General features: G+C 39.1%; 1 protein-coding gene across 7 annotated transcripts in view; it reads right to left on the reverse strand.

Annotated features, from left to right (window-relative positions):
* Window positions 1–366: 366 nt before the first annotated feature.
* TNR (tenascin R) overlaps window positions 367–12,065 on the reverse strand; it is a 718,245-nt gene continuing 706,546 nt past the window's right edge. For all 7 annotated transcript variants that reach the window (XM_056815577.1, XM_001373475.3, XM_056815578.1 and 4 more), the window contains 2 exons: window positions 11,265–11,428; window positions 367–10,113 (listed from right to left, as the gene is read on the reverse strand). In XM_056815577.1, coding sequence (XP_056671555.1) covers window positions 9,994–10,113; window positions 11,265–11,428 — 284 coding nt within the window. In that variant the 3' untranslated portion in view covers window positions 367–9,993. The remainder of the gene's footprint in view (window positions 10,114–11,264; window positions 11,429–12,065) is intronic.

Below are 12,065 nucleotides of genomic sequence, written 5' to 3' on the forward strand. Positions count from 1 at the left end.
CCATCAGAGCTACTTAAGGTCAATAGTTTAGCTGGTGATGGGAGGAACAGCTTCTTGATCATCAGTATGGATAATGCTGGTAAAGGGAAAAAAAATACCACAAAAAATTCCAAAGAAAATTATCAAAAAGGGCAGAAATAGAGAAACTTGGTTACAAAGGTAATGGATAAGTGAGGGAAAGATCAGTGTCAATGTCAGGAGCAAAACATGGTGAACAGGATAGGAGAATACAGAATACATTTTTGGTAGGAAGAAACTGATGCAAAAACAGAAGAGGGGAGACACCAAACAGGAAAATAACATGGAAAGATCATTTGACCCCCATGTTGCCCATCCTTCCCCATCTAATCTAAAAGACACAAATCAGTCCTTCAGAATCTTTTATTAACGTATAGAAAATGCATTAAAAAAAGGAACTATACAGAGGCTAAGAGCAATCAGGACTAAAAATTCTAGTTAACAATGGTTAACAAGCGTAGATCCCATTCTCTGAGCTACATTTCCATGGAAGGGTCAAGAGGCTGGTTTCCCGCCCCACCACCATTTTTTTGTTCTCATTTTTATTTTATTTTATTTTAGTTCATCAAAATATCCATTGACCTGAAGAGTCCACATCTCCTCTTCTTTGTTCCTTCCCACCCTTCTTTCTTTTAAGTAAAGGCCATCTCAGCACATTGTAGCTATAAAGTCAGTAAGCTGTTTTGGTTATTGTTTGTTTTTTGAAAAAGGTTGATAAAAGTTAAAACAATAAACTGAAAAGTGAAGGGAAATGGGGCTCTGGTGTCTTGGTGTTTGTCTTCCTGGGACAGGAATGCAAAGGACAGGGTAGGCTTTGATTGCCCTGAACTTAGGGCAAATGACTCCCTATAAGATATAACATCATGCTCATGGCCTCTGGGTTTTGTAAGCCATTTGAGAATAGCGTAATGGGATTTGTGGGTATGAAAGAAATAATGTGGGAGCTCAAAGGTTAACCAGAGAACTCATCACTTGAATTTTGAAACCTGTATTCCTAAGAATAGTCTGTTCTCTAAAGCTGGACTTGACTGGGAGAAGCGAGTGGCTCCAAGTAAGGGAGAGCTAAGAAGAGGGGATGAAAGAAGAGATGAAGCATGACTTCCTTTCTATGGTTAGACTTTCTACTGAAAAATGGAGTCTTCCTATGGCATGACAGGTACCAATGTAGACCCAGTTTTTATGCTTCTTCCCACTCCGTTGACAGCTTAAAATATCACTTTTTATAGTTTATAAAGGACTAAGGGATCTTTTCTCAGAATATAATCTTTCATAGCCTTTCCTCACTGTTGCCAAAGTAGGCCCACATGAGCTGAGAATGAATATCATTCCATCACTTCTGAGCTGAACCTGTCCCACCAAGAGCTTTAGTGAAAAGGTTAAGTGGGAGATGAAAGAAAAAAGAGGAATTTGCCTAAATTAAGAAAACTCTCCTAAACTATATTCCCCATTAGTGTTTCACTTCTTTAAGTGGGAAGTCCTTCTAATAAAGAAAAAAAATAGGCAATTCATTTTCTAAGAGAAGAGGGGAAATGATTTCTGTATCCAATCCCTTTCAGTTTCCCATGATTTTCTGCCCCTCTCCCCTAATCCTACCCTTATCAAGTGTAGACTTGAACATTTTCTTATCCTTAGGAGTGATTGTCAGGGTATACAAAAGTTACTGGTGACAGAAAACCACCAGGATTGCTATTGGAATAAACTTCTTAGAAGAGGGAGCCAGAAAGGAAATGATAGTTAGAAGGTCCTTTGAGATGGGAATAGGTGTGTGTGTGCGCTAAGGTGATGTCCAATTGGCTTGATTAATGCCAAGAAAATATATTCTTTACTTAAGAAAAGATGGAACTGGGAGTTAGGGAATCAGTTCCTTTCTCTATCACTGTATGGCCTTGGACAAGTAATTTCCCTTCTCTGGACTTTGGTTTTCCTCATCTATAGAATGAGGGAATGTGACCTATAGTAACTGATTTCTCTAAAATTCCCCAGAAATAAAGTTCTCTGAATTCCTGAATTTTGATATTTAACTCCTAGAATTCTGTGGTCTTCCTTACAGATGTCTCTAAAATAGTGAAAAATAGACTGGTTCTCAGAGAAAGGTAAGATGGCAAAGTCTTGTCAAAGAATGACTTGCCAATAGTTTGCCAAAGTCCACCATTCATTTTCTGGATGTGCATCTGGATCTCTAGAGATGTTTAGGCACCCTCAAATATCTTGTGTATGTTTTTCTCCTTCTCAAAAAGAGCTGTCTACTGCACTTGCCAGATAACTGTGGTTTTTTTTTTCTTTTTGAACTAGCCTTGTGATTTCATTGTGATAGAGAAGTCCTGGGGAGGAAACTCTTTCTACTGGTGCAGATTCCTATCTGTTCTTCAACTTCTAAACTTAGAGTTGCTTGGAGGGAACAGATGTTAAATGTGTTACCCAGAATCCCACAACCAGTATATGTTAGAAATAAAACTTGAACCCCAGACTTTTTGGCTCTAAGGACTTCTTTCTAATCACATTGCCATACTACTTATTTGCAACCATGAAGAGAACTTATTAATGCCAAACTACAGGGAAAAAACCCCCAAGAAAACCCATGTTTAGCATCCACTGGGCTTGAGAGATTGAGAGTTAAATTTATCTGAAATGGAAACCTAGCATGTCATCAGTCAGGCCCAACTTCATGGCCCAGACAATCAAGAACTATTTCAATTATCTTAAGAGAAGAGCAGAGTTTGTCAAAGGAACAAGAGCAGTATTATTCAGAGGTTATGCAATAAGCCATAATAACCTGGGGGAGGGTTTTATGTCGGTAGAGAATATATGGCTGCTCAAAGACTGTGAACTGCTCAAGGACATTTGGACAGTTAGATGGGACAGATTTGATGAAGTCACATATCAGTTAGAGGTGGGGAGGGAGAAATTTTAGAGAAGTTGATCAGAAACACTAGGGATAAGAGCTAGGTTGTTGTCTATAAGTAAGGGAAAGATGAGATACCAGGAAGGCCTGGTTTAGTTTAAGAATAGATTTTATTTTGTTCTTTCCCCATAGAAAGAAAAGTAGAGATGAAAAGGCATTCGAAGGTGTGGTGTAGAAGGGAACTTCCAACTTGGCTCTGCTACATGAATTCTGTACCGTATTGGCAATTTCCTCTGATTCAGTTTCACCAGATTTGAAGTAGACAATCTATCAGGTATTACCATGGTACTTAAGGCTGATTCACTAATTAGAAAAATCTGGAAAGAAATTGATTTTTGATCCATTAGGATCATATGGTCCAACTCCTCATTTTGTAGATGAGGACAGGGTAGATGGAGGGACTTGTCCAAGGTCATATAGCTCATAAGTGGCAGGGCTAGAATTCAAAATCAGACCCTCTGATTCCAAATCCAGTACTCCTTCCATTACATACCTGAAGGCAAAAGGGGTGAACTAGCTGCCTGCTCTATGATTATAATTTCTATGGTCTTGACTCTTCCAGGGAGGGGTAAAGTACAGTAGTTGATGGATGTATGCCATTAACCCTGTAGAGCAATTTTAATATTAGATGTCGGTGGAAAACCTGCTTTGACTTCACTTCTACTCACTAGTTTCTCATCTTTTGACTGTTCTTTAAGTGTCTGAAGAACAAAGACAGACAGCATGGAAAGAGTCTTGTGAGCAAATCCAATGTGGAGAAAATTAGAGTGAACCATAGCTATTTCCTTAAATTGGACTATAGCCTACACTAATGCCCTTCCTTGAAGCATTGTGAAGATTTTCTTCATTTTGGGGGGGGTTGAGTGTTATTTAAAAAAATTTATTTGTTCTGTGAGCTTGTGTGGGTACAGCAATACCAAGACACATCAGTAACTATTGATGGGAATCTCATTTACATCTATATGAGGCTGGATTGTAGAGGAAATAAATGTTGTAGGAAGAAATATAACTAGAAAGCCAGCCATAGAACTCTTATAATATGGCCACAGGGACCCTACAATATAGGCAGAATACAGTAGTCTTAAATTTCTTCCAGGGCCTTGCACAGTGCTCTGTTCCTCATCTCCATCTATAATTTTATTGGCTTGCAGAATTCCTGGTATGGAAACTCCCTCCATGGATATAGATAAAACATACAACCTTCACTTAAATTCTTAGAGAATTACCAGGAAAACTGAGAGGTTAAATAACCTGCCAGCAGCCACATAGCTAATGAGTATCAGAGGAAGGCCTTGAACCTAGATTTCACTGAACTCCAACATCAATCATCTATATGCTAGGCAACGTTACGCCTTTTGCATGTAGTGGGTGTTTAGTAAATGGTTATTGAATGAATGAATGGAGGTACTGAAATATGTGCAAAAGGATTCTTTAATACGGTACTAAATACCTCAAACTATGGCCATCAGAATTGTGTAATATGGCTATATTCATCCTATGATATTGCCATAAGGTTCCTCCAGGACTTAGGACAGTGCCTTGCATGGAGGCTAGAGAGATTGAGACTGCACTTATGGTTCCATTGGAATGGAGAGCTTCCAGGTAATGAAATTCCCTCTTCCAGTTCAGGAACTTAAGAGTCTTAGAGGTTTCTAGAACACTGGAAGGTTAACTGATCTGTCTCAGGCTATCCAGCCAGCTTGTGTCAAAGGCTGGACTTAGACCCAGGTCTTCCTGACTTTGAGACCAGTTCTATTCACTATACCATACCACCTCTCTCAGATTGAGCCTTTTGAGTGCTTAATGAATAAATCAAGTGTTTACTGTTGTTATAGTAACCAGGAGGATAGTGATATAGTAGTGGGAAAAAGTCACTGGACTTGGAGTCAGAGGACTTGGTTTCAAGGTTTGATCTGTTGAATTTTGGGGCAAGACATTTAATTAACTTCTTTTTGCCTCGATATCCTTATCTCTAAAATAGGAATGATAATAATTGAACTACCCCCTCAATGGGTTGCTATGCCCAGTCAAATGAGTTGCTTTTGAAAGTGTTTTTTTTAAGACTTAAAACACTGTATAGATGTTTAATTTTAACAAGCAAAAACTTTTCAGCCATATTTGCTGATTGTACAGTACATTCCACAGAATACTGTAAAATACTTTAATTCATGACCTCAATGTTCAATCCCGAAGGATCAGGACACTTATTACAGTTAATGGTATCATGGGTCATATGAGGCTGGATTTGGGAATTAGGGTATTGGGAACCTTGAGTGAAAAGCAAATCCCTGAATCACACAAGACCAGCTCAGTCCCCTGAAATTCTAAAGCTGGTTGTGCAGCTCAGTCAAACTAAGGCAGGGAATGGTAGAGGGTCATAGAATGTGAGAGTTGGAGATCATAGAGTGCATTAAATCTAGCTCCAACACTTGAGATGAAGAAAAGAGGTTTCCATGGGCTTATTCAAACTGAGCTGGACTTTTTAATCATTAGGGTTCCATATCAAGTTTCTAAAGAAGGCCCACCAAATACTGATGGGAAGAAGCCACTTTTTGGGTTTGGGGATGGAGATAAGAAATCGAAGAGATTGAGAAACTAGCAAGATAGCCCCAAATACATAAACAAACCTCAAGAAGTTCTCTAATGTCAGAGGTCATTTTCTGGGTGAGAGTCCTACCTTCCTTCCCCTGAAATCTCTACTGGAGACTAATTAGGGGCTTCTGGTTTAGTTCAGTCCATTCCCCAACCATGTTTTTTTCTCACCATGGTTCTCAGTGAATGTCCCTATGCATTTCTAACTCTCCCTGGCTTCAGTGTCAGTTCTATCTAGGATAGAGAGAACAAAGACCAGGCTGCATTACACAGTAGGAGTGATTGAAACATTTCCTTTTTGGAGCTGTTAGCTAACATCTATAGAAACTATAAAATAGACTTGTCCCAAAGGGCAGGTTTTCTTGTGCATGAAGTCACTGCTCTTTTCATGGGTTGGCTTTGAAAAGTAAAAATGGGACCATGATTAATTGGTTTTGTGTCCAGTGCTTTGGAGGTAATTGTTCATGTGGTTTCTGTAGGGTCTTCCTGTCTTTCAATAACTATTTTAAATTTGGATGGAACCTGTTAGTTTCCATGGAGAATGAGAATATTAGAGTTTAATAGGTCTTCCTCCTTAGTTTGTTGGTATGACAGTGTATTGGTTCATAGGATCTTAGATCTAGAGCTAGAAGGGATCTCAGAGGCTAATATAACATCTTCATTTTACAGAGAAAGAAACTGAGGCCTACAGGAGATTAAATGACTCTCTTTGTGTGGGTCATTTAGGTATTAAATATCAGAGGTAGGATTTTAATTCAGGGCTTCTTGATACTAAACCTAATGCTCTTTTCACTGTACCATGTTCTATGTCCCCCAAGAAGTTTCCCTCTTTATCCTTGTCTTAAGCACTATTTTATTGCTCCTTATCAGGGAGTCTTTTTTAGGCTTTTAAACTCTCTCTCTTTCTAGGTTGACTAGAATTCTTTTGTCCCATTACTGTTTTTCAAGGATTCAAAGGGATACCTGGATAATGCCAACCTCAACTTATGATCACATCAAGGAACCACATCACTCTTAAAGTCTAAAGGAGGAATCTCATTGTTTCCAGTCTTTGATTTTCCCCTTATGCTGTATTTTTTATAGCTCTGTCCTTCTATCTGCCATTAGCTTTTTGCCCTAGCACCTGTCTAGTCTTGGATTAAGAATAAATTTCCATTTTCCCAGGTATTTGTCCTTCATCTGTTTAGAGGAAGGTTAAGACTCATTTGTATTTATTTTTTGGATAGATTAAATGTTTCATTACTCTGTTCCATAGTCATAGACATGTCAGGGCTGTTGCTGTCATGTTTATAGGTGGCCAGGGCATGATGGCAAGAATACTAGTTTGGAGATCAGAATGACTTAGGTTAAATCCCCAGGTCTGTTGCTTCCTACTGCCTCTTCCACACTACTGTGAGTTCTTGGGTCATCCACATAACCTTCTTAGCTTCAGTTTCCTCATTTGTAAGATGAGGAGGTTGGACTTGTTGACCTCTGAGGTCCATTCCAGGTCTAAAATCTGACAGCCAATGATCATGTCTTTTGGTTCCTTTGTAAATAGTTGGAATTCCTGGTACTGAGTAGGGTCTGAGGCAGGAGATTAGGGCATTTTGATAGTTGAAGAACATATGTTGGGATGAGCATGTGTTCATAAATGCATGTAATGAGGTAGTCAGTGTGTTTAACAATGCCATACTAAACATTAAATATTAGCACAGGAATAAATGGGAAAGGATGATCAGGTCTTATAAAGGTAGATAAACTATGGCTCCATTTTAAGGAATAACAGGAGTTTCAGAATGACTCAAAGAAAAATTTAAATGATATTCTATTACAGTGTGGTTCTGCCATTTCTCTAATGATCTTGATGGGTGACTCAATTCAACTGAAAAGCAGGATTCTGTTTTTAGGGAACTTTCTTGGTTTAAATCCATGTTTCTAAGACAAGGTGACTGGGACCAAAGAAGTCATATCCTTTTCCACATTTCAGCCTTGACTTGCACCACCCAGGCCCATAGACATGAACTTAAGAAATAATATGAAAATATTAAAGTTACCCTTGTTTCCCTGCTAATCTATATGACTGGTCACTAAATGGATTCATCCCTTACTTGTCAGGATCTTTCCTGAATTTCTATTTCTCTGTTTTTGGCTCTGAGATTCACATGTGACTCCTGATTTTCCCTTTTTATAAATAAGGGAAGCATCTTTTAAAATTTTCCAGTTCTTCTAAAATGGGTCATCTCTGCTATGTCAATTTCTATCTTGCCAGTATGTGTAGTTCTTCATAGTGTTTTGGCCCATATTTCAGCCAATTTAACAGAGCAGATAGATTGGTGTCATGGAATGTTCACTGTCTTGGCAGTCTTTGGAGACCCAGATTATAATTCTGTTCCTGTCTCCTGTCAGATGTATGAACTTTAGAAAATCATTTAACATCTCTGGGTCTTTTTTTACTGTTCTATAAAATTAAGGTGTTAAACTAAATGGCTACTAAGGTCTCTTCTATCCTGAAGAAGCTTTGATTATATGCACATGTATATATATATATGTATACATATGAGTATGAGTGTGTATGCATGTATGTGTATGTGTGTGTGTGTGAGAGAGAGAGAGAGAACAAGAGAGAGTGAGAGTGCTTAGATGAGTTATTTTTGCATTTTTACTAACTTTCTGTAGAGCCTATACTGAATTCAAGATGGTGAATACTAGCTTCATTTTCAGTGCTGAGTATGTCAAGGTGTTAAGAAGTATGTTAAAGGGATCCAATGCTCATATTGCCACCTCACTGAGTCCAAACAACAGTTTTACTGCTCCTTTAAAGAAAACATACATGGGGAGACACTCTATCTAGCCCCAAGGGATTGCTGTTCCTTTCTATGATTTCATGAGAAAATTACTAACTTTCAGACTCAAACAGGGAATGTTTGGTAAAGGTCCTAAAGTCTCTGGTCCGGGTCAAGACCTGGGTTTGTAGAAAATGATGGTGCTCAATGGACTGTTGTAGTGAACTGAAAAGGGTAGGCAAAGAGAGATCTGGGGAGATGCACAAAGATTCCAGCAGCTGGCATTGTTGAAATCTACTTGGAAAGTAGAAAAAGCTTTCAAAATAGCTACCGTGACTCTATGTGATCTTAGGCTTAAAAAGAAATCAAATTGTGATAGTGAAGATACAGCATCTAATAAAATGGGAGGTAGGCACAGTTCTCTTCTCTTCACCTTTGGATTTCTAGATGTAATTTGCTCTGGCACTTTTCATTTTTCCTTTCCTAGGTAAATAATAAAGAAGGTGGAGGAAGGTTTCTCTTGAGCTCATTGACTAATCAGGTCATTCTATTCCCCAGTGGGGCCAAGAATCTACCATTGCCACTCCATACTAGCTGGTGGAATAGCTGCCTGGTTATTTGGAAGGATTATTTTGACAACTAGTTTGTCTACAGTTCAGTGATACCATTGAGTACAGGACTTCAGTATTGATAAGTCCTCAAAAAAGGTATCCAACGTTGAGGAAACACAAGTACATGCTTTCTGTATTTTTAAGAATGGAGTCTCCTTATTGATGGGGACCATGTGTTATGTTTTTCTTTATTGACCATGATACTGAGCATGTAACAGATACTCCATAGAAATTTGTTGATTGGTCAACTTGAGGCAAGATTTATAATGCATTGTGACATGGCCTATGAAATCCAGTGTCAGGGATTTTAAGTGTTATGCAATCTGAATTGGTGACTGAGAGAGGAGATAACAAGTGCAATTGGGAAATATCATCATTAGGCGATGAAAGAGAAATGTGGCTCCCTGGGAAATCAAAGAGTACCTCTTGGGTAAGAATAATAAGAGAGTCAGAAAATTTGGTTGAAACTGAAAAGTTGGTTGATTGAAAAGAGGGTTGAAAATTTGGGATCATTTAAAGGGAGCCTAGGTCACAAGAATAGTGTAAGGTCAACCCATTTTTGCCAGAAAAATTATACTGAAGAGCTGTTTCATCTGTCAGCCTCCTACTTGGGCCACACTAATGTTAACAGTTGACTAATATATCAGTCAGGTGGGTTGAAGTTGAGACTCAGAAACCATCAATATAAATCATGACTCTCAAGCTAGGAGGACGAAGGGCATCTCAGAGAGAAGACAAGGGAGAGGAGATAAAATTCCTAACCCACCAACATAGGAAGGGCTACTGGACTTGTTCCTGGAAGGGTTTGGACTTCATGAAAAATTTCCTTTGTCTTCTTTAGTGAGGAGTTGGGGTGTGGTTAAGTAGGAGAGAGATCTGGGATGAAGGGTCAGAAACTTGAACTTTCATCACCTGGAAGAGCAGAATGCTGTGGGCCTGGCTATCTTCTCTGTACTGTCTTCCTGCTTCATTCCCACTTCCTTCATATACTCTTAAGAGGTTGCAATAGCACATCATTATTATTCCCCCCCACCCATCTCATTTCATATTATAAAATACAAACAAATGACAGAAAAGGTCGGTTGTTTTATGGGCTCTCCTCTGCTCACAGCTGTAGGGACCGTCGTTTCCTTCCAACTGTGGGTCGGTGGTTGTAAGGCCGCATCTTCATTTCCACAAAAGGAATGGAGAACTCGTGGCCTTTCCAGTGATACCAGTTGATCCCCTGTTCAGGAGAATGATAAAGGTGTCATATTCTTTGTTTACTCTCCCATTATTCCCACAAGCAACTCCTATTTGGGAGAGATGAGGAATGGTGCATTTTGAGTAGGTACAAAGAGGAAAAAGGAACCCAGTATTGGAGTTTAGCAGGTTTTTCATTCATATAACAACTAATGGATTCTGCATTCCAGTCTAGTTCCTCATGTGGCCCCCATGTTTCCATTTTGAGCAGCCATGGAACTATGAATTTCAGTCTCAAATGCTAGTTGCTGGGAGACACTCTTTCAGCTTTTAGTGCTAGTAGAAGGTAGATTTTCCAAGTATTGTGGAAGTCTAGCACACCTATAGATCTAATCATCTCGCTATCATGGCACTGCCATGTGGAGTAGACAAGAGAGCCTCTTCTAGGAATATCATGACATGTAAAGGAAAGACAGACTTGGAGAGACAGATTGGAACAAGTGTAAACTTCTGTAATAGGTTCCAGGCAGCTAACTTTATATATTGAATGCTTTGATTTGCTGCAGAGGGATTCAAAAAGTCCTACCAACTTTGGGTACAGTCTCTTTTTCTCAGTGCTTTTGTGGCAAATATTTATGGGACAGGAGAGAGATATAGCCTGTGAATATGGAAGATCTAAGGGGGCTCCTGAGTACTCTATATCTCTAGAGATTGGATTTTTCAGTCAGCATCAGACTTTAATGACAAGTTTACGTGTCTTTCCCCCTGAACCCTACTTCTTCTTCATCCCCAGTGTCTCTTGAACCCTAGAGTGTACTAACTTTTGGAGATCACCTTGCTGGTTGATTCCACCCTACTGAAGATTTGTGTCTCTTGCCAGAGCTAAATTGAAAATTCTCCCCTCTTCCTCCTCTGGCTTCTAGTTCTTTATCCTGCTTTCATTCTATTATGTCCATTTTGCTCTTGGCTATCTGGAGATGGGATTTCATGTGATAATTTACAAGGAAAAAATTCGGAATCAAATTCCCATTTAAACTATAAGATAGGTATATTCGAGACTCAATTAGCCAAAGTAAAACACTGGTTTTTAGGTGCTTGGATGGGTGAAATGGCACAATTTTCTTTAAAAGGATGATTTCTCTTTAATAAAAAATATGTAACCAGGCATTTTCTTCTCCCAACATCTGTCCTTACCTGACTGTGCCTGGATTCCCCATACTTTCCATTTAGGTTTGTTCTGTGGCAGTTTTTATACCACCACGCTCCTTTGTAGGACATGGCACAATTGGTAACAGCAACATCATTGTCTCTGTCCTCGGTGGAGAAGGGCCGTCCTTGATGATAAGTGAGGGAATCCCCTGCAAAGAGAGAGCAGTGGGGTTTAATGGATGCCTATTCCTGAAAATGTGCTCTCCTCCCTCCCAAAGAAATTCAGCTATTCAAATATTCCCATTGTCTAAAATGGACTTCATCTTCATTTTACACTAACTAGTTGATTACTTCATTGCTACCTTCTCTAGCCATCTGGAGTCCCTCATACCCTGGCCTTTCACTGGGGCTACTATACTGATTTCTAGCACTGGGTTGCTTTCATTATCCATATTCTAGCTCATAGATATTTAGAGCCAGAGTTCAAATCTTCCCTTAGACACTTATAGTTGTGGGACTCTGAGAAATCACTTAACCTCCCTCAACCTCAATCTCTTCTTCTGTAATATGGGGGTAATAATTGCATTTTCCTCCTAGGATTATTGTGAAGACAAAATGATAATATTAATAAAGTGTTTTACGAGCCTTATAGTGCTGTATATGAGTCACTGTTACTAATATTACCCGACCCATTACAGATTCCTATTGTACAAGTTCAGTCTGAGTCTTGTAATTCTTTCTCCTTATATCTCTAATCCTTTGCTCTTCTATTCCCCTGTCAGAAGATGATTCATATCCTGCTTCACAGAGAAGATAGAGAGCATCTGGCGTGAGCTGTACTCTCTC

The sequence above is a fragment of the Monodelphis domestica genome, chromosome 2 (genome assembly GCF_027887165.1).
Source record: "Monodelphis domestica isolate mMonDom1 chromosome 2, mMonDom1.pri, whole genome shotgun sequence".
NCBI classification, from domain to species: Eukaryota; Metazoa; Chordata; class Mammalia; order Didelphimorphia; family Didelphidae; genus Monodelphis; species Monodelphis domestica.